The 23102-nt window shown below is 40.8% G+C and overlaps 2 protein-coding genes across 2 annotated transcripts in view; both read right to left on the reverse strand.

The window, feature by feature from the left end:
* Positions 1–423: 423 nt before the first annotated feature.
* pros1 (protein S) lies at positions 424–9241 on the reverse strand. The gene is made up of 14 exons (XM_034116592.1): positions 8960–9241; positions 8164–8321; positions 7673–7697; positions 7495–7574; positions 6937–7060; positions 6658–6783; positions 5711–5839; positions 5335–5575; positions 4824–5010; positions 4484–4648; positions 3433–3601; positions 2931–3067; positions 2585–2813; positions 424–1545 (listed from the first exon to the last, which is right to left on the reverse strand). The coding sequence occupies exons 1-14, from the start codon at positions 9036–9038 to the stop codon at positions 1364–1366; spliced, it is 2031 nt and encodes a 676-aa protein (XP_033972483.1). The 5' UTR covers positions 9039–9241; the 3' UTR covers positions 424–1363.
* A 362-nt stretch (positions 9242–9603) lies between these two features.
* rasa3 (RAS p21 protein activator 3) overlaps positions 9604–23102 on the reverse strand; it is a 38363-nt gene continuing 24864 nt past the window's right edge. Inside the window, exons 9-24 of the mRNA XM_034116593.1 lie at positions 22928–23032; positions 21727–21883; positions 21487–21635; positions 21099–21213; positions 20898–20972; positions 20691–20814; positions 20132–20238; positions 19833–19910; positions 19605–19682; positions 19321–19394; positions 15674–15780; positions 14892–14974; positions 14570–14778; positions 14378–14481; positions 14106–14289; positions 9604–13781 (exon numbers count right to left, since the gene is read on the reverse strand). Of these exons, the coding sequence (XP_033972484.1) occupies positions 13706–13781; positions 14106–14289; positions 14378–14481; positions 14570–14778; positions 14892–14974; positions 15674–15780; positions 19321–19394; positions 19605–19682; positions 19833–19910; positions 20132–20238; positions 20691–20814; positions 20898–20972; positions 21099–21213; positions 21487–21635; positions 21727–21883; positions 22928–23032 (1825 nt within the window). The 3' untranslated portion in view covers positions 9604–13705. The remainder of the gene's footprint in view (positions 13782–14105; positions 14290–14377; positions 14482–14569; positions 14779–14891; positions 14975–15673; positions 15781–19320; positions 19395–19604; positions 19683–19832; positions 19911–20131; positions 20239–20690; positions 20815–20897; positions 20973–21098; positions 21214–21486; positions 21636–21726; positions 21884–22927; positions 23033–23102) is intronic.

Below are 23102 nucleotides of genomic sequence, written 5' to 3' on the forward strand. Positions count from 1 at the left end.
ATTCTGCATATTGAATATTACTAATTGTATCTTTTCATACCTGAAAGTACTATGCTGATAATATTAACATACTTGTAATAAAGCATTGTTTTATATACACAAGTAGTATTTTTAATCTGTGCCATTACAATCTTAGTAAATATGTACTATCTAAAGGACCTGAGAGCTTCTTCCTCTACTTTAATGGTGCTGTCATTACAAAACTTTCAGTGCAGTTATTTCACACCCATTTCTTATTTTTCCAAGTCATTTTCCTTTCGGTTTTGTTTTTCCTGAATCTTGTTTGACCAAAATATCCGTCTCATTGCACTTTCATTATGTAATTGCCTTGCTGATCTGCTCACTTTTCTTCTGTATTCCCATTCCACTCTCTGTGGCAAGAGGACAGATAGATGCAATTTTAAAATAAACACTATCCGATTGCTTTGACCAATTTTATTAAAACAAAAATTAAACAAACACAACACTGAACATCTACATTTAAGTTATATTAAAGATGGCTTGTTTTGAACAGAGGGACCAACCAGGAGAAACCTGAACTTATATGTGGACAGAGATAGCAGAAGTTGTAGATCGTCTTCCAAGACCTAGAGTGATACAGGAATAAGTCCTAATACCTGGAAATAAGTTAGTATGCTGTGCTTAACAAATGAAACATTAAGTCAGTTTCTTAAACTTACTAACCCAATGCAACACCTCAGGAAGTCAGATAATGGTTGAAACCAGATAAAATAAAGGCTTAAGGCTAAGCTTCTCCTCTATGGTTTCATCGCCACAACCAACAACCACAATTTGTAGTTGCCTCCAGACGTTTGCCTCCACAAGTGGAAAATTACATGGAATTTAGACCCAGTACCAATACAACAACAGGGAAAGAGATGCAGGTGGTCTCAAAGCCTGGTCAACAGTGACCATTTGTTTATTTTTCTACATTAAACATAACCATCGCTTTCACTCAACACATGGTATGCATGCCACAGAGCTCAGCTCTTTTCAAGCATTTCTTGGAAAGCATTTTACTCATTGCAACAAACTGCTACAACTACGTCATCCAGCCATCTAGCTTCCCACTAGCTCACTGGCAAGCCAGCTTTCGTTATGCCTCACAAAAAAACAACAACTCCCAAGACAGGACTATAACACTGTATGGTTGAAAAGCATAAGACAAAGCTTAAAATGAACCCATCAGAGAAAGTCGACAAAAATGACTATAACTGTCTACCTCACTTCTTTCTCTTCTCCTTCCTCGCCCCCTTCTCCTCTTCTATTCTATATCTCTCTTTCCAAAATATCCCAAGAAGTGGCCGCTGTGGGATGCTTAAAAAGTGAGGGCTTTTCAATGTGATGTTCATTTAGGTCACTTTCAGTGCGGGTGCGGTGCGGCAGAGCGACTCTCAGGGGCAGACACAGGTGGACAGGAATGGGATTTAATGCTGTTATGTTTTCTGAGGGCATTGTCAAAGTCCAGCTGCTGGCTGTTGATAGTGATCTCCATGCAGCCGTGGTAGAAGGCCGTCACAGGGGTGGCAGGTAATGGGACATCTTCTAAAAGAGAGGGAGAGTGAGAATGAGAATAATGAGAGATGATGATTTATATAGCCATTTCAAATATCCAGGTTATAACATGCTACACAAACACATTCACAGGTCAAAGAGAGATTAAACTGCATTCATGTGGTTTAGTTTAACAACATGGACCATCATACTGGATGGAGATGAGTCAAACTTCTGACTTAGTTAACAATATCTAAACAATCTTACAATGACATTTCAAATGTTGTAGTCCACATCAGGAGGGAATTACTTAGCTGAAGTTATATTGTGTCATACCTATTACAACCAATCTGAACAAGAAGGAGGAAAGCATTCCAATATTGGGTTGTCTGTTGCTCCAAAACTGTTTGTCATGAAACGGCTTTTGGCTGCATTTCAACCACTTTGAACACTTGAAGTTACTTTTAATCTAGTGCCATCATCTGGTCAAAAATGTAAACTGTGCAGTATTTATATTTATTTTACCAGCAGTAAAAAAAATCTCATCATTGATGTTGCTCGATGTCAAACCGGAGGAAACATTTGGCTGTATTGCCCACTTTAAAAATTATGTTAGAAAAGTAATCAAAATGAAATCAAATGTAATAAGTTGCATTACTTTGATTAGGTAATCAAATACAAACATTACTTATTTCATTGTTAACCAGTGAACAAATATTCTGTAACCTATTGAATTTGAAAACTCACCTTCCCAACACTGGTTAGTAATGTTACTGAGAGTATGACAGCACAATGACATAAGCATTTATCTAAAAGCCCCACAGCGCCTGAGTGCAGCCTCATTTAGCTGCTGGGGAGAAAAGCCAGCAGTAGTGCTTTTTCAGCACAATTGAGAGAATATTCCTTTGTTACTTTGCTTTGTTCTTCTTTTCTTCTATAAGGAAATCTCTGAGAAACTTTCTTAGAAATATATGCAGACTTGTTTGTATTTTTACTGTAAGATTGTAGCGAGAAGCCACAATGGCTCTTTAATTGTGACCATATATATCTAAAACATGATGTTCTTAGTTCTTCTGCCACTTCAACGAACCTGGTATCCCACCAACGTATGTACTGACGGGGTCCTGCATGGTGCTGTTGAGGCGCTGCAGGGCCTCCAGCAGGGCACCAGACTTCATGTAGGTAACGGTGGAGGAGTTGGCTGTCAGCTGGATGTCTGTTGGAGTCACGTTCAGCTGCAGCGTCAGCCGTTCGGGGTAACACAACATCAGTGAGTCCAGCGTTGCCACGGAGACGCCGTACAAGAACACTTGCAGGTTCTGTAGCAGGGAGGTCAAAAACATCGGCATGTTTAGTCATGGGTGCTCGTGTTCCTATATGTTTGTGAAGACATACACAGATGTGTGTTTTTACAACTAAAGTGTTAATGAACTCACAGCATCTTCTTCTCCCTGTGTTACCACGGCGACCGACAGTGGGACTGTGTTGTTTTGGACGAGAGCAAAGATGATCCCTGTGCTGCTGGATGGACGAATACTCATCCTTAAATCCACACTCCAGCTGCCAGAATCACCTAGTTACACACACGCACACACATGCACACACACAAAGGAAAACACAAATACATCTCTTTTGTCAGGTTGGACTTTGAAGAACATTGGGCATTTCCAAGTTTCCAAGTGAATTGAAGGATCTTAAAGTATGTTTACTAAGTTTTGTGAATTTCTTTGAAAATTCAAAATCACATGGTCCAAGAGAAATCGTCACAATTAACAGGATTTCAGTGTAAATGTTACATGTGGTTTTTTGAAGCAATAAATACATGTGCTTATGTTCTCCTGTTGCACAATTTGGTGTACTTCTGCCATCAAAATTGCGCTGTGGCTGCTTAATGCTCCTAAAATATAAGATTGATAAAGTATAACTTAACTTACTCACTGTAGTCAATGTTGAATTGTGCCAGTCCTGCCCCCGTGAAGAAAGACCCTCGTTCCACATACACAAAGCAATGTTTACTCTTCTTCTCCTGGATGACCTCCTTTACCCCAGACGCTCCCTGGTTCATCAGGTTCCAGCCCCGGATGCAGCCGTCAAGGCGAGGGTTGATCTGGTGGATCAATGGGTACACACTGAGTACAACACTGTCTTAGAGCAGGTCTGATGTAAACCCTGGTATATTGATTTCAATATGTTATTAAAGGTATATTATGTAACATATCTGCGTTAAAATGTCTCAAAGCGATAAACGATATTTTTTGTCTAATTGTGAACTTACAAATGTCTTTCAGACCTAGAGAAATCTGAAATCAAGATAAAAATCTGTTTTATTTGGTTGCCTCTAATATTGTATGGCCTTTGGGCATGTGTCAGCGATGTGGTTGTCTGCTAGAAGCTGTCATAAAGTAACAGTGTGGCTTCAATGAGGCGTATAACTTCAAGTCATAAGCTACATTTTCACAATACACTTTTTAAGATTTCTCAATTTTCTTTAAACTTTATATATACAAGGATGAAGGATTTTAGTCAAAAGACGTTAACAGCAGCAGAACAGCAGCAGAACAGCATTGTGGAAACACTGATTTTTATCATGAAACGGCTACCAGGATTTTTTCTTCTGGAAAGGAAGAGACCTCTGCTGATAATTTGGCTACGGAACAATGATCGATGATGGAGTCCTGACATGTAAAAACAGATTGCAATGCCAAACTTTCAAAACTTCACTGTGCCACCAAACTTGTGTTTTGTATTGCTTTGATGGAGAGAACTAGTGTAGTAGGAAACATATTGTGTGTTTAAGTAAGGTCGATTAGATGTGGTCACAAGAGAAAGGGCCCATGTTTGCTGTGTGTTTCATTGTGTTTCATTGTGTGTGTGTGTGTGTGTGTGTGTGTGTGTGTGTGTGTGTGTGTGTGTGTGTGTGTGTGTGTGTGTGTGTGTGTGTGTGTGTGTGTGTGTGTGTGTGTGTGTGTGTGTGTGACGCTCTGCTTACAGGTTTGATGATGTTGTCAGTGCGGTTGGGCAGACCAGCGATGTAAACCTTGGTCTCCAGTTTGCCGTTAACTGAAGTGAAGAGACTGTCAGGGCTGTTGATGCTCATCACAGCTTCCTTGCTGATCTTCACACTGATGCTGCTCTCCAGTTCATCCACAGAGATCTGCATGTTTCACACAGTTTGTATCATTATAACTCTTACTGTACAATCTAAACAGTTAATCACCAGAGCAAACAGTTAGACGCAACACACACCACTTTCCGTAAATTCTGTTTATCGATTAGGCACTTTAACTATGAAAAGCTCTACCACTGATCCACTAAAAGCTCTTTCTTACCACATGCCACTGTCCATCATTGATGGCCTTTCCTCCGCTGGTGACTTTGAAGGTGTGCTGGTTTTTGAACTGGACTTCAATGCGTCCGCCTCTTAGTCCCAACATAAACCACGAGTCCTGCGAGGACTCGGCATACAGCACCACTCCCTCAGGGTCAAATGTGCGGAAATCAAACTCTGCTGCGAACCTGCCAAGAACATGAGGACAGAAATAAGAGTTTAGAGAGAATGTAAATAAATTGACAATACAATGTTGCAGCCCACTCACTTTCTAGGCATTTCCTGACTTCGTAATTTTCAGTAATGGAATTTACATAAAATATGTTTATTATAGTTCAAATGGGCTGAATTGGAGCCTTGAGCTGCATCTTGCAAACATCTAAATCCCAGCATCTCAATTATTAAAAAAATTCTACTTCTATCCTCATGCTAAATGGGGCAAATATCACTTCTTACTTCATTTAAAAAAGTACACTACATTATGTGTGTGTGTGTTTTTGGTAGCCTCTCACTTGGTGTTCTCTGGCAGACGGAAGCGCAGATAGATGACAGGAAGTCCTGCGAACTGCTCCCCCAGGTACAGCATCTCAGGGTGTCTGTGGTCATACAGCTCCACACAAACAGGGATACTCTCACAGTACCGCTGACCCTCGGCCAGACGAAGACCCTGACGACCATCACAGTGGCACGCATAACTGCCCACTGTGTTGATACAAGTCCCGTCACACACATTTAACAGGCACTCATCAATATCTGCAAAAAAAAGGAAGAGAAAGACGTATGAGCGGTGATCATTTGTACATTGGCTTTGGTAGCTTTATTGATTTGTGGACTTTCTGACAAAATGGCTCTTGGTAAGAAGATAGGAACAACAGATTGAAGTCTCACCGTTACAAGTTTTTGATGTGAAGTTGTATTTGAAACCCTGAGGACAGCTGCACTCAAACATGCCCGGCGTGTTGACACATTTAGCCGGTGCTTCACAGATCCCGGGGTACAGCAGGCATTCATCCTTATCTGGAAAAGAGTGACAATGGGAGTATTTGCGGCATTAATTAATTGCAAATGTGTTTGATTTGCAACTAACTTGTATGCTCCAAAAAAAAAAAATGTATATCAGTGTTTGCTTGAAACCTCATCAATCCTTGTATGGTCTCCTTAATCGTAGCAGCCCATCAAAAAGTAGAGGTCAAAATAAGTTTACCAAAATGACTCAGACCATGTTTGTGAAGACTTTGTACTCAACAAGCCCTAACACACACAAAGATAAACACATTGTGATGTCCCCAAACAAAATGGACGGATGGAAACGGGCCAACAATGGGAAAACAAGCATCTACAATCTATTAGCAAGTTTCACAGCTCAGAGATGTGATACTGGTGGGATTTTTACAGAAAAAAAGGATGGACCCTCTTTTCTGATGATAAAAGCTTTTTTTCATTCAGTTGCATAAGAGGTCACCTCAGGTCAGCTTTAGAAATAATAAATTCAGGCCCTGAGGACGACAGCTGGACAACAGAGGTTTTGTTATGAAGTGCGTAGGGTTCCACTGTCCATATCAAAAAATTAAAAGGAAGTTATCAAAAGGAAGAGGAAGAAACATGTGTTTGCTCAGCTGCTTAGTAGCACTATAGCACTATATGTCCCTCTTCCATAAGAACAGTAAAAACTGCTGGGTGTCTACATATATGTGCCATAAGAGCAACAATTACACAAACAAACACGCACACACTTTACTTTTCTGTCCTTTGGTTTGATTGAAAAAAGATTAATGGTTCATAACATTATTGCAGTTTAGGAGCACAAATTGCATCATAAATGAATGGAGACTTACCCCTGCAGTCGACCTTGTCATTGAGGAAGTAGCCATCTTCACACATGCAGTGGAAACTACCAGGTATGTTGTAACATTTTTGGTTGCATCCCGCAGGAAATTCAGGGTCTGAACACTCGTCGATGTCTGTCAAGTGGTCACATAACACAACAACATTTATCAGCAGCAGATATAGATAAAGTGTGTTATGTTTATGTCAGCCAAAAAGCACAGAGACGAGTAAATATTGAGAAGATGAACACAAATATTTAAAACCCTAAATGACGCATAACAACTCACCGTCTTCACAGCGCCGCCCCTTCCATCCAGGTTTACACTCACAGGTGAAGGTGGCCTGTCCGTCCACGCAGCGCACTGATCCCTCCTTGTAGCATGGAGGCGGTGTGCACTGGTCACTGATTCTACACACACACACACACACACACACACACACACACACACACACACACACACACACACACACACAACACACACACACACAACACACACACACACACACACACACACACACACACACCACACACACACACACACACACACACACACACACACACACACACACACACACACACACACACACACACACAACACACACACACACACACACACACAAACACACACACACACACACACACCACACACACACACACACACACACACACACACACACACCACACACACCACACACACACACACACACACACACACACACACACACACACACACACACACATTAATGAAAGCATTGACAAAAAACGTTCACAGGTAGGGAAACCTAAATAAGTTTCAAGGACTAACTGACATAAAAATGCATGTTCTACTAAAATGGCCCTCACCCTTCACACAGGTGCGGAGGTCTGATGGGATGGCGTCTGAGTTTGGGTTGTTGATGCCGACACGGTGTGAACCCAGGCACGCTGCAACCATTTTTTTTAATGTGTTATTAGAACAGACTGATAACTGCAAATTAAAGCTGATATTAAAACATATTAAGAGAAAAAAGGTGCAGACTTACCAACATATTTGGGGTAGAAGTATTCCTGGAGAAAAAGAGATTTAAAATTCACATTTATTTGACAAAAAGGAATGAAATATAAAGAAAGTAGGTTGCAGCCAGCTCTGTGCTGTGAAGAAATGCTCTGCTTGAAACAGAAATGTTTATAACTTTCAATTTATTCTTTCTCATTCCTTTTTAGAGGTCCTTTAGAATACATCTTCAACGATTAAAGTCGCAGAAAAAGAATGGCAAATTATTTAATAATTTGATAAATAATCAAGGTCATTTTTTATTTAAATGTGTCAGAATATGCTGTTTTAACCGCCTCATTTATGGAAATGGGCTGTTTCGTTTTATATCATTTGAAAGTGAATATATTTGGGTTAAAGACTGAAAGAAAACATTTGGAAACTCTTTTGACTTGTGTTTTAGTATTTCATGACATAAATCGACCAAAGAAAATTTACCCAGGCTCCCTGCCCTCAGCACATTGTGCTCCTCTCTCTCACCGTTTCCGGCGTGTTCTCAAAGATCTCCCTGGCCTCCTCCTTGTTGCACAGCTCCTCGATGCACTCCCTCTCCAGGTTGCCCTTCTTGCTCTCCTCAAACAGAGAGTTGGCTCTCCGGTGCCTGCTCAGGAACTGCGAGGCTGTGCTCTGGCTCAGGACTAGGGAAATATATGAGTATATGACAACACACACTCATAAAGATACACATTGTGCAGCTATAACAACACACACTGATAAAGATACACATTGTGCAGCCATAACAACACATAGGCCTACTCATTAAAATACACAATCTGCAGCTATATTTCCAATGTCAGTGCTTGCCATCACATCAATCAGAAGTGAACACAGCTGTTTACAGTGCAGTGATACTTTACTGATTAATACCAGCAGGCAGCTACAATATGACTGATCCCAGCAGGAATTACTGTCCTCATGACAGATGGCTGATACGGCTGATGCTTGCATGCACAAAGTTGACTACCACATTCTTTGAAAAGGCTTGAAAAAAAAAAAAAAAAGGTAATTGCGAAACCGTTACTTCCCAGAAATGACCCCCTAGTTGTTGTTGAGAGCAGCTCATGTTGTCCAAGCGTTGTTTCATAGTAATGAGACATGCCCCCTCACACTTTTTTGTCTGTTAGCTTAAAAAGTTATACCAAATCCTGAACTGGTCCCATCCAGAATGCAATCTGCGGACTGTAAACACACTGCAAAACGCAATTCCGTTAACTGCTCTCCAAGTACGTAGGGTTGAAAATTGCACACCGCAAAAGCCCAACAGTCGCATACTTACATCGATAAGCATCGACGAGCGTCACGAGAAATACGAGACACGCCAGGGAATCCCAAAGGTCCCGTTTCTTTCTCCACATAGTCGAGCTGTTCTTCCTGCTAGGCCACGGCTCCGACTAAAGACTGGCTGAGAGCAGGAAAAACCTTATTCTTCCCGAAAGTGTTTCCGTAGAGAGAGGGGGAGAGGAGGAGGCTGCCAGGAGAGCAGAGCAGGCAGCTAGGGAGCGCTGCTAACACACACACACGCGCGCGCGCACGTACGTGCACACACAATGAATCACACAGCAAACATGGGCCCTTTCTTTACACTCACAGGTGAAGGTGGCCTGTCCGTCCACGCAGCGCACTGATCCCTCCTTGTAGCATGGAGGCGGTGTGCACTGGTCACTGATTTCTGCAGTCAGTCAGTCAGTCAGTCAGTCAGTCACACACACACACACACACACACACACACACACACACACACACACACACACACACACACACACACACACACACACACACACACACACACACACACACACACACACACACACACACACACACACACACACACACACACACACACACACACACACACACACACAATTTGAACAGCTGGGACAGAAGTATTGAATCTGCACTTGCAAACTGTTTCTGCCAATTCATTTTAAGAGGACCTACATTACAGTTAAATTCAGGTGATTCACTGCACATGGTAGTTCACAAAAAGCCAATGGACAACATTGCATGCATGGGAAAATAGCTTCACATCATTTGGGAGGCATGTTTCTCAAATGTATTGTAGGCCTTTGACTTTTCATGGTGGGAAAAAAACCACAGGTGGAAGCAATAACAAAACTATTAAAGCCGTTATCCATTTGTTCCAATAAGCTATACCAAGAACATGTATATTTATTTATGCTATAATTTACATCTATGTACATCAGCTGTTATGTCAACATGTTTTCTGTGAATAAGTTTAAGAATAATTCATTCATAAAAGGCAACACCTGGACCCAAATAATGGACACAAACATCAAAACCTCTTGCCCGTTATCTGACTTATTTGATCTAAATAGCTATACTTGTTAAAACAAAATGAAAGTCTTGAGTGGTTTAGTTTCGAATTTGAACGACAAATGACAGACACCATGTTTGCATTAATATTGGTTTCATTTTGTTATTCAGGAAAAAACACATCACATTTTCACCATTCATTCAACTGTTTTATGTACACATAACAGGCTTTTTTTAATACTTTGAAAATATTTTTACAAAATACACTGTTCTCCCTTATATTAGGTTTATTTGAGGAATTTCACTGCAAAAGGTTAGCAGATGCGCGTTCATAATTTGAGGGGCTTATTGAGGGGTTGTTACAATTATTGCATGCTGAAACACCATTATTGCATAATAAGTCATTCCTTTGTGGGATTCCGGGTAGAGGGTTTGTCGTTAATGTAACTGACATTAACCCCCCCCCCCTCTCCCCAGCCGATGTTTCTGGGAAGGTTTTTCAGAAATGATAAATAGGATTACCAAATTAGGGATGAGTGACAGAAATGTTTGGTGGCTTATACTTCAGTCGCAAAATAACACACGCAGTGCTGAGTTTCATAAACCTGAGGAGAGTTAGTAACACTCACCAAAGTTTAGAGGTTACAGCTGCTCTCTTAATGTGTCATCAATGTGAATAACTGTGTTACATACATAACATGAGTGGAGAATATATTGGCAAAGGTTCCTTGAGATGGAACAGTGGTTCTATACAAGAGGAAAGAGGAGATGTCAGGCCAGAGTACTACACTCTTCAGTATAATTACAGGCAGTGATTTTCTCTTTTTAAGAAGTTTTGAAGTGGGACTCTCTCCACCTGTAACACTGGGGTAAATCAATTGGCAATTCAACCCGTCATGTCACTCACATATGCACATGCCGACAAATGCACGCTCACAAACACACATATATACGCAGAAACGCACACACATCTCAGTCATTCGGTTCAGATACACAGCAAATATTTCTGTATGAAGACAAAGATAGAAAACAGAGTCAAAGTGTTGAGAACCTTCCTTCCTTTAGTTCAGAGATCAACACGTTTGACAAAGAAAAATATGTCATTGGAATAATTGCTTTACTGTTTTTAAAACAGTATCAGTTTATAAAAAAACATATCTAAACAATGATTTTTTTGTTTGTTTTTCAAAAAGAGAATTTAAAAAAAGTGATGACTGGCACTGTTTAGGATCCTGTGATCACTAGAGCACACATGAGGCTATTGAACCAGGTACTTTTTTGTGTAAAATACAAAATTTGTTGTGGTTTGTAGTGACCTGGTCGCACAGAAGTGACTGTGCAGGCTACATACAATGTGACTACAACTATACTTCACATGCACTGGTTTTGGCGAGAGTGAGTGCTGATGAATATCAATGCCAAAGAGAGTGGTTGCCTTTGGGAAGCGTAGAACATAACACGACTGGTTCACAACGATAAATCCCGTACCTTCAACAGATGTTGGGGTGCTGAGCGCTAAGATTCACAGCAGGCAGTTTCTCAGAGGAATGCATATAAATAGACTTTCAAATACAGGGTGCAGCTTTTCCAAAGTAAGACCGAGCTAACTCACTAAACAGAAATGAACATTATTAGGCAGCCAACAGGGCAACACAACCAGTAACACACTATCCATTTCACAATCATAACTGGAGACAAGACTGGTTAAAAAGTTAGTATATCAGTTAATTAGAAGTAAAGCTAAAAGCTGTCCGTGTTGATGAGCTGTGCAAACATATGGTTTATGCTCTGTGATGGATGAAGGGATAGTTTAGCTTGAACATTTTACTAAGACAGAGTGAAGCAAACATATCGTGTCTGCATGCAGTTTGTGTGTTGAATGAATGCTTATCGTAGCCAAGGCTCAATAAATGGACATCGGGAACAAATATCGGCACCTCTTGAAAGCAGCAAAATACACTGTATTTGTATGAAGCTGCAAATCACTTATATGTATCCACCATCAATTTGTGTGCATGTTAACCATGTTCAGGCTACCAACAGGCAACTGGCCAAGGTGGCAAATCGTTTCTGGTAAATTAAAGTTATTCATTCCAAAATGTGTTACACTCATTGGCCACTTTATTATGTATAGCTAAAAGCAATCAAATATAACTTTTCTTCCATAAAGACCACTTCCATTATGACTATAACGTTCAGGCTTTGTGACAACATCATGGATATGTTACTAAAGTTATATGAGTATTATTGAGGTCATAGTAAGTGATGGTGTTGTTCTGGAGTGCGTTGTATTCAGAGATGTTTTTTTTCTTCCAAATCAAATGATGAAACATCAATTATATCTAGTCCAGAACAACACCACCATTAACTTCTGCCTTCTATAATAAACAATTATCACTGACAATGTTACACAAATGTAACATCATTAACTGAGTAAAGGTTGAATATTTCAAAGAGACACTTGATCTATCTACTTTATTGTCCTATTGTGTCTAATAAAGTGGCCACTGAGTGTATTATGTATTATTTCTTTCAGTATATATTTGTACTTTTACACAAATGTAAAATTCAAAGATTGTAAACAGGGGCCCACAGCAAACACATTTTTACCATGAGCCTCTGGTGGGTAATATGGCCCTGATATCAACCCAAAACGACGACTAAATGTTGACATGATCTATTTTCTTTGGTCATAGAAGGAGTTTATAACTTAATAGCTATCCAGTGTATTTTGTCCTACTTAAAAAAGAGAAGCTTCATTTTAACACCCTTAAGGATAAAAACATAACAATGATACATGGATTTGTGTACAGGTACAGGTTACTGTTAAACAGGAGCATGACAAGGCTTCAAACGAAACGAGTAAATGTGAACCCTTAACTTCCGTTAGCACATGGATGATGAGGATAAAAAATACGAGATAAAAGTGATTGCTAACATTGACAAAATCATGCTGCTCTTGGCTGTGCTTGGTCCCAACAATCCCTTGTGTGCCCTCGACCTTCACAACCTTCCTGAGGAGGATGGGGACAAAAATTAAACACCACTCAAAAAAGGGAAGAATTACAGTCCTTCCTTACTCCCTTCCTTCTGGAGTGAAATACAACGGAATATTTCAACATATCAACCATTAAAATAACAAAATACAAATAGGATAAAATAAGCTTTTGAAAGTGTGCTGCGAGGCTTGTTCATCCATAGATTTGGAGGCGATTAAAGTGCGTACTGGTCACTGCCAAAACTGTCCAGTGAAAACGTTTGTTCTCTCGTCAGATCACAGACAGGAGACCCTAATATATGTGGGTATGATTATGTCTTCATCGTATCCCTCCTTTCCTCCACAACCCATTCCTTTTCATGCTCATCTGAGGTCTGTTCTCCAGATTTGGAGTGATGCATCTTGAAACATTGGCCAAAAACAAAGTCCATCTGCACAGCGCCCTCAGTCTGGTATTGACTTTTAAAAATAACTTTCCTTAAAGCTGATCAAATAAATGTGTCATTTGACACTTGTTTCCAAAACAGCATCACTTGCTTCCGGAAAAGTCTTTAAAAAAGTGATATCTTGCCCTTCAAGGCTTGGATACATTGCATTGGAAATAAGTGAAATGATCTCACGTTAATTAAAACCTTATTTTAAGGAAACGTTAAGTTTTAAAACTGAATACTTGACAAGGAGCATTGTTAAGATGTTTTGCAGTGAAGAAAAATATGCTGGTTCTGGGCATCATAAAAACAGTGCGCAGGGCTAGATGGAGTAGGTGGAGCTCTCGGACTGCTGGCGGATGTAGCACTGAAAACTCTTGTCTCCAATCGGATGCTCCCTGAGGACACAAAAAGAAACATGTTTTTCATTTGGTGTCAGGAGGTATGGGGCTGAAAATAGAACAGAAATAACAAAATGTCTCTGTCAAGATAATTAGGTGCTGGCGGCCAAAACTATGATGCCAATATTGTGTTATTTAAAAAGTGCTTTATATAATCTCTGACACACTTTGTACTTGTTAATAACAGGCCGTTGTGATCTGTCCCATCTGCTGGCCCAAAGGGGGAAATTATTGAACTACAGTTTACACTTAACATGTTTTCCACAGTTCTCAGCCTCCATTGAATTGAATTACAAATACAAAACAGTAGTTTGCACGTACTGGCTTCCTATCTTTGTCTTCTTGAACTTGTCGCGTTTGTACTTGGTGTGCTGCTGCTCCAACGTCTGCACGGCTGAAACAATCAGTTTCAGAGTTTTGTATGTCTCCTGGGGGTCATCGATGACAAAGGTGGAGTACTCCTCCAGTTCGGGCCCGTCGTACACAGACTTACTGCCGCAGGCCTCTGCAGGGGAAGACAGCAGAGTGAGGATAAATATGGAAAATATGCAACCTGCTCACAAACACTTAAAAACACTGAATCATCTACTGACCTTGCATCTTGATCAGTTTGGTCATGTATGTGCTGAATAGGGAGTAAATCCTCTCCGTCTCCCTGTCTCCATCTACGTCCAGCTGGATGTTTGCTGGAAGGCCTCTGAAAACAGATGCATACAGGAGGATGAGAGCGTGGAAACACAGGAAAGGAGCACGATGCTGGATGGATTTTTGTCAGCTTTACATACCCGGTGCAGGGCGTACACCCGGGCGCTGTGTCTGCAGACAGCTTGCAACAGAGCCAGTGGCCGTTGAGGTAGGCTGAAGGATGGTAGGTGCTCAGGCGTTTGCGGTTACACTGGCTGACTTTGGTCAGGATGTCGATCCAGTCTCGTGCTTCTACGCAATTGTTGGCCTGGATGTAGAGCGCTCGTTCTGGCTGAATAACCTGGAACATCTGGAGGAGGGAAAAAGGGACAGCAAGTGAGGAAAGAACCTAAAAACATGTAGGAATGATTTGGGCCAAATGTGCAAAGCTCCAGAGATGTCATGGCTGTGTGTGGTCCTTACATTTTTCATCTTGAAAGACTCCTCCTCGAGCCTCTCTACAGCCAGAATGTTCTCTATGGGAATGCTGCACAGAGCGCCCTCACCTGGACATAAAAGGAAATATACATCAGACATGAAATAAAAGTAAAGGATGTAAGATAAGGTAAGATAAGATAAGATGTACTTTATTAATCCCAATTTGGGAATTTCTTTCGTTGCAGCAGCATAAAACAAACCAAGGCATTGCACATAATAAAAAATTAAAATAGTAGAAATAAACAATTCTAAAATTATAAACATCTAAAAATAGAAATAGAAATAAACCAGCATTAGAGAGTAAACAAATATACAGGTTTTGCTGTGTGATAATTACATTGATTAACTTGAAGTAATACAAATAGATGCTTTGTTAATCTGCCATTTCTTTGTGAAAGGCATTGAAGAACAACAGTGTTTATCAAAAGCACAATAAAATGTGTTTTTTTTAAAAAGTTGTGCTGTACACTGACTAATTTGAGTAAACTTGATTTCATCACTTTCTTATAACCTCTTGTTTTGCTTTTATGTAGTGTAGGATAGGATTTAGGAAACAGCATGTGTGCGTGTTTTGGCCTGACCTTGTTTGTATGCAGCACAAATGTATTTCCTGCAGTAACCTAATCTTCACCACATGTGTTAAACGCACATTTTGTTCAAACTGTACATTCAGCAGATTCTGTCCCTTCTGCTTACACAAGCACACACAACGACAGACGAGGAAACAATGAGACTGAAGGAAGATCCTGAGAAAGATTCAAGCTCACCTTTCGTCTTGTGGTAGGTAAACTCGTGGTTGGTGAGGCGAAACCATCTCTTCTTGAAGTTCTTCATTCCGAACCGGTTCCTCCCTTGTGCCCTCTTTATCATAAATCTGAGGAAAATGAGTGAGAAACATACCAATGAAAGACTTGACAGATGAGCTCATGGTTCACAGAAATACAAAATATATCACAATATCAATATTGTTATTAATCTGGCACAATGCATCCTATATATAGACATGTCTTAAGTGCTGAAATAGTGCAGTACCTTGATGGATAATAATGTAAATGAATGACTTTGCATAAAAACACGTGTTACCACCATTTCATTATTTTTAAAGGAATCCTGTGCGGTTTACATTCATCATTCAGTATACATGCTTGCAGTTACTGTCACTGTAAATCATTTTGCATGTTTACCCGATTACCTACAAATTGTGTACCAATATTTTTTTACCAAATAATAACGCACAATTTTAAATATGTTTCTTTACAAACAGCTACTGGCTACCATTTTCTTTCAGTACCTTATAACACATTAACTTGCATAGACTTGAAAAGATAATCTGCAACTGTTTTATTAATATAGAGTGATTAAGGCATTTAAAAAAAAAAATGTAAAACAACCAGTATGGTCTTTAAGGGAAAGAAAACACCAGGATTTGTAATTTATTGAAAGGTCCCATGACATGCTTTTCTGGTTATTACCCGTCCCCTTGAGTGTTATGTAGCTTTTTATGCATGTCAACGGTCTGCAAAGTCAGAAACCCTCAAAGTACACCCTGTAGCGAGTAAAACTCTAACACAGAAAAGACCTGTCTATGCTGCCCCAAAACGCCTCGTTGGAGATTTTTATTTTTCCATTTTTTTTCTTCCTGGTCTAAGTGACGTAAGGGTCATAGTGCCGTAACACACACACACATCTTTTCTCAGCCGCGGTTCTGCGGATTTCACACACACACACACACACACACACACACACACACACACACACACACACACACACCACACACACACACACAACACCACACACACACACACACACACACACACACACACACACACACACACACACACACACACACACACACACACACACACACACACACACACACACACCACACACACACACACACACACACACACACACACACACACACACACACACACACACACACACACCCACACACACACACACACACACACACACACACACACACACACACACACACACACACACACACACACACACACACACACACACACCACACACACACACACACACTGAGTTCCGCTGTGTCTCGCTGTCTCGCAGACCCCACGCAGCAACCAGGAAACGACACCAGTAATCCACCTCACACTGTCCGCTCCTCGAGCCTCAAAGGGCGGAGCAGCGAGCCCCACAACGTCCCGCCAACACGGCACCCAGACCCCACGCAGCATTTTCATCTGTTTGTCATTACTGGTGTCATTTTCTGGTTGCTAACAAACGCCATTGTAACACATAATCACTGATGTTCCGCTGTAACGGTGGTGGACTCATCAGAACAGAGTGGGCGAGCAGACCAATCAGAGCACACTGGGCTCATAGGGAGGGGGGGGCAGGAGCTCCAACAAGCCATTTAGGACAGAGAGTGAATACACATACTATACAGAGATGCTGTATGAGAAACCAATGTGAGTTTGGAACATTGAACAATGTAAATCTATTCTAGTAGACCTCAACAATGGAATTATGATCAGTAGAAATGGCCATGTCATGGGACCTTTAACAGTTTGAGGGCCATTGCATACATGGAATAGGAAACACCAAAGTTACAAGTGTCAAACAGGAAGACTTTTCTACTGAGCTGCTGGTTTCACATCTAGAGAGTACCGGGAACTCTATGTGTATGGTAGCGATAGGAAAAAGACTGAAAAAATAGATAATAAAGCTTCCATGAACACACAGTATAATATTATTATATCACCACCAGTGACATTTCCAGTATAAAGCTAATAATGGTATGCGCAAAACGTCACCACTAGTACAGACTCAATTTTTCTGGTCTTTGACATATTTTCTGCCGAGCGCTATAGCATGGATCTGCATGCATGCTTTTGTAAAAAAAAGTTGTTATGGCAGCGATATGGTCACAGTCTGGACAAAAGGTATAAACGGTCAGGATGCGGGCAGATTTAAGATCCCAGAAATGTTTGTACAGCAACCAACCCCTGCTGTCACCATCACACCAAGCATGTCTGGCACGTCAAGGATCGAGGTGGGCTACCAGCACTAGTGATGGCTGAAGGCTTTAAGGTTAACACTTTACTTCATACAGTCACTGAACGCACCAGTCCACTGCCTAATGCAGAAAGACTCAAATCCATCACTCAGTGTCAAACAGCCAGAGAGTGACAGAGAGTTGCTTACAGGCCAGATATAAAGTAAAGTGCAGCAGCATCTACAGCAGCGTATGATGTCGGGGGGGAGAGAACACGGCCGGCTTGGTTGGGGGGGGGGGGGGGGGGGGGTTTACAGTGCAAACACAGGGGGTCACAAGGGCAAAGCCTTTATATTGAGAAGCTCTTACCTGCCCTTCGTGCTTTTTGACCCTTTCCCATCAATCCTCTTTATAGTGAGTTTTACACTCCTATGCCCGGTAGCAGAAACAAAAGAGGGTGGAGGATGTTGATAAAGAGGCCGGCACACCTACTGTCAACTGGAAACTCTCCTTCCCTTTACACCCTCATTAGAAATATAATCAAAACAACCACCCATGTGTTGTTGGAGGAGTTTACAGCCAAGGGTTTGTCTATACTGTAACTGTTCACTTTGGTCATGAAGATAAGATTGACACCACTCTCTCGTATGTACTGACAGATATCATCCAGCTATGTTTGCTCAGCATAAAGACTGGAAACAGCTAGTGTGGGTTAGGTTTCCAGTTGCCAGCATTACATTACATTACATGGCATTTAGTTGACGCCTTTATCCAAAACGACTTACAATAAGGAATTCAAGTTCACCGATAACTATCTAGTTTGTTTAACAAAACTGTCAAAGTGAAAATCTGCAGTTTAGGAGATTATGTGCCAGACTATTTCCTCTTTCTTCTGAACAGTTGCCAGGCCAATGGCAGACACACCACAGATACTGGTTTCAGGTCAGTCAAGTAAATGGCTTAAATCACCTCATAACACAGAGGGTACTGTAACCATTTTTACACTTTGGTTTTGGCACTATTTAAACAAAGAATACAAAATGTGTGTCATAAGTTACCCGTGTGCCTGCCATAGCTACATACAGACATGTGGGTATTATCGAATTCCTGCTATATAGTGAATACTTCCCAAAATGTTGAACTATTCCTTCTTGAAGCATTAATTGTCAACCTAACTCTTTAAAGCTATAATATAACGTGCCAGGAGAACCTTAATAGGATGGTGAAAATAAAAAAATTAAAGCTGCTTAATTAGCAGTGAAAAGGAAATAGCCACAGTTCATAATACAGTTTTAATACAATTACAAAATCCTAAATTACTGCTTCATAAACTCTCTAAATGATTCCAATATCACAAATAAAGGACTCGTGAGAGCTGTTAGTACATTTTGTTTTTGGGCCGTTACTTTCCATGAATCTTGGTTTAATAATATGTTGGCTACTCACCCCTCTTTGAGCATGATTGGAGTCTCAATACTCTTCTGATCCCATTTGCCAGAGGTGGAGATCAGGTCCAGGAACTGTGTAGGAAAGTAAAGGATATGATATAACAACATGATTACTCTGGTACTAACTTTGGCTCCATTTCATGCAAATGTTACTGTTCTTACAAATGTCTAAACTGAGCCGGCATATCTTTATCTGACATACAAGACAAAGAGAATATTTCATGAGTCTACAAAGTGCTGGAGATTTATTGCATGAAACAAGGGAGGAAGTCGAACACTCACATTCTTCACAGCGTCCGCATATTTCTGCTCATTGAAGTACTCGTAAAATGCGGCCATGTAAGACTCTTTGAAATTGGCCTTGAAAGGAATTAGAGGTAGGGAAAGAAAGAGACAGTGAGAGGAAGATTAGTACATTTCAATTTCATTTTTTAGACAGTAATACAAATGAAGCCTAGTTCAGTTACAGGAGTGAAAAAAGGAAAATACACTTTACTCAGAGAAACGTACAGATTTAGACTTGGCAAGACTTCCCAGGGTCTGGATCGTCTTGGAGATGAGGGTTAGGGTTCGAGAGGTGGCGGGATCCTAGGAAGACAAATCAGATCTTGAACATTTCACACTTGAGTTCATCATAAAAAAACACTGGATGGGCCAGAAAAACAAAGAGATGTCTTCAAAGTCAATACAAACTTTGAGCTTCACAGGAAAAAAAAGAATTTAAAGAAAATGTTAGGACAACTAAAAGAGGTATATCTGCACATTTAGGTTTCATGTACAGTATGTGTGTTATTTGATATCAGACTCACTGGATGGTGCGGCCGTAGATGGAACAAGTTGGGGGAGAGGATGGCCGGAGCGAAGAAACGCAGGAAAATAAAACTGCTTACTGCTGTGTATCGGACATCTTGGTCAACTAGACAGAAGAAAGAAATAGGGATTTATCACACACACTGTACTTGCTCAAAATATACCCAAGACATGATATGTATAGTAAATCTGCAATAGAAAAGTCAACTTTATTCAATGAGATGTCTCAATTCAATACAAAATAAGTTATTTGTGTTAGCTTATAATTAACCAACAATAGATTTGTATCACAACAGCATGTTCCTCGTGCAAAACTGCAGATCCCTGTGATGGCCAACAGGGGGCAGCACAGGGTAAAATACTCCATACTGCACATACTGTATAACCAAACTGAGTGTGTGGGAGGCTTAAGTGTTTTCAGGTTTGACACAAATAGCAGAAAAACAGAGAGTGTCCTTAAACTTATTGCACATAATGTTCTTTATTGCCTATTATCTGTCTCTAAATAGCACCTATTTTCTGTCTTATATCTCTTATGGGCCATTAGCAGGCAGTTACCTTGGAAACGGGTGGCAGCGGACTCTCTCAAAGAGAAGAAGATATCACACATGACAGTGGGACAGCGAACGCCTGATGTGGTGATAACGTTGAAGATACGGTCCACATAGTGGCGAAGATTTTCCTGGAGACGGGGGGCAGGGCAGATATGTCAGATAACACACACACACACACTGCACAAACACATAAACACACTCATCTTCTTACCCTGTTAGTATCCAGGTTCTCCGACTCTTTGAGCTTGACCGGGTCGATTTCACAGGGTTTGTGTTCTGCGCAGATCTGTGAAGATTTACAAAAGTAGTGATGTATCCATTGATGACTGATTAAGCAAAATATTCTAAGAGGTGCTACAGAGAAAGCTTTGTGACATGAATGAAATCAAGAGTAAGATTGGCAGTGTCATACCTCGTCTATGATTGGTCTGAGCGTGACTTGCAGATAATGCATTCCTGCCAGCTTCATGGTCTCATCAATGCACTTGGATGTCAACGAGTTTCCCCGGAAAATTGTGTTAGGATCCCTACGCAGAGAGACAGGGTGTTTTTTCCATACAAATCAAAACAGCAGTTTAGTAAAAAAACGATACATATATAAAGGGAAGAGACTTTTAAACAATATAAGAGAGAACAATCAGGATTAGGAGCACAAAAGAGCAAACTTAAACTTAGAGAGTTGTTTAATCTATAATAAAGGATGAGACTAATGCACAGCTGGACTGTCAGGTATAACTTTATGAACTTAATTGTAAATGTTATAAGTAATCATTGTTGAGCATTGATTCAGGGACACTTACTGTGTGCGGTTGACTTCAGCGTGAGCGATGGCGCTGATGAAAGGCACAATCTTGCCGTAGTGAAGAAACAGACGCACGAGGGGAATGGCGGCTTCTTGTTTCTCTCGACACACCTCCCCCAGAGTGTGAGCTGTGGACGACGATACAGGCTGGACAGAGAGGAGCAGAGTCAACATGTACCATTCAAACAGTGAGGTGTGAAGATGCTGCAGGAAACCGGAGACACTCGTATACACACACCTGTACATTAGCGGAGTGCAGCAGCAGATCTCTGAGGGGGGTGTAGTGTTCGGAGGGGAACACGTGGTCCTCGGTGTAAACGATGTTCAGACGCAGAGAGCCAAGCTCTTCCACCTTCACCGACTTCCCTCCGTTCTCCCTGGGCTGAAGAAAGTACCTGAAGGAGAAAACATACAAAAGATCAGACCAACAGTTCTGCTCACTGATGGGATTGTGATGGATGGGAGACAATTGTCTTATTTACTACAGCCATTAAATAGTGCTAACACATAGCAAGCTAAGCAAATCCACATTTTTCTATAAAGGTGTTGGTAGTCGCAAAAAACACCACTAAGAAGTACTACACAACTCTGCAGTTTCAGTCAGCTCTACAGATCTTTTAAGCATCTTTAAATGGTATTGTCTTAATGTTTTGGTTTTCAGGCAACCAACCCAATTGTTGTGGTTCACTCTCACTTCCAGCAGATATGTCCCTAAACAGTTGATGGAGAACAAATCTGAGCTACGAGAATGAATATTGTAATTACATTTGTTGGGGAACTCCAAGTGAAGGCTAACGTGTTTCCGTGTTAACTGGATTTGCTAACAGGCAACTGTTCACCTTCTCATTTTAAAAAGGCCATAATGTGTTAATGCTGTGCTAAGACTAAGAGCTTTGCCGAAAAGAACAAGATAAAGCAGGTCTAACTGTCACATAGATATTGATAATTGCTAAATATATTCTCTTTATATGTTGTTCCTTTCTGTTACGGACTGCACTGACTACTCAATGTTCATTCTCTTTGTTAACATTTCCAACAAAGTGCTCCCACAACCAATGGAGGCTCTAGTTATTCAAAAGAAATGAAATACAAAAACAGTCTGTTGGATCAGCTATTTGTTAAAAAGCCTTCACTGATCCTGGTTAATTAAAAACTTTAAAAAAAGGACTGTTGTCCGTGTTGATACTACAGCTCTGCTGTTGCTGTAGCAACACATACCCAGAAAGTCAATGGACAATGATCATTGAATCAAACACACCCAGCCCCAGCAGGGTACAGTGGAACAAAACCATAAAACACATCAAAATGATTGACCACACTCTGTCAATCATTTTGATGTGTTTTATGGTTTTGTTCCACTGTATGTGACGATGTAACGTGTGTGTGTGTGTGTGTGTGTGTGTGTGTGTGTGTGTGTGTGTGTGTGATGCTCCTCTCACCACGCGTCGTGGACCCCAGCCTGGCCCAGCGCGCGCAGAGGAACTCGCACCCCCCCCAGGAACTCATCCCCGAACTTCAGGTTGCTGGCGTTCCACAGATCCACCCTGAACACAAACCAAAGGGTACAATTTAAACATGGGAAACTTTTTAACAAACCAAACTATTCAAATCCCC

This window comes from Trematomus bernacchii, unplaced genomic scaffold (assembly GCF_902827165.1).
Source record: "Trematomus bernacchii unplaced genomic scaffold, fTreBer1.1, whole genome shotgun sequence".
Classification (NCBI taxonomy): Eukaryota; Metazoa; Chordata; class Actinopteri; order Perciformes; family Nototheniidae; genus Trematomus; species Trematomus bernacchii.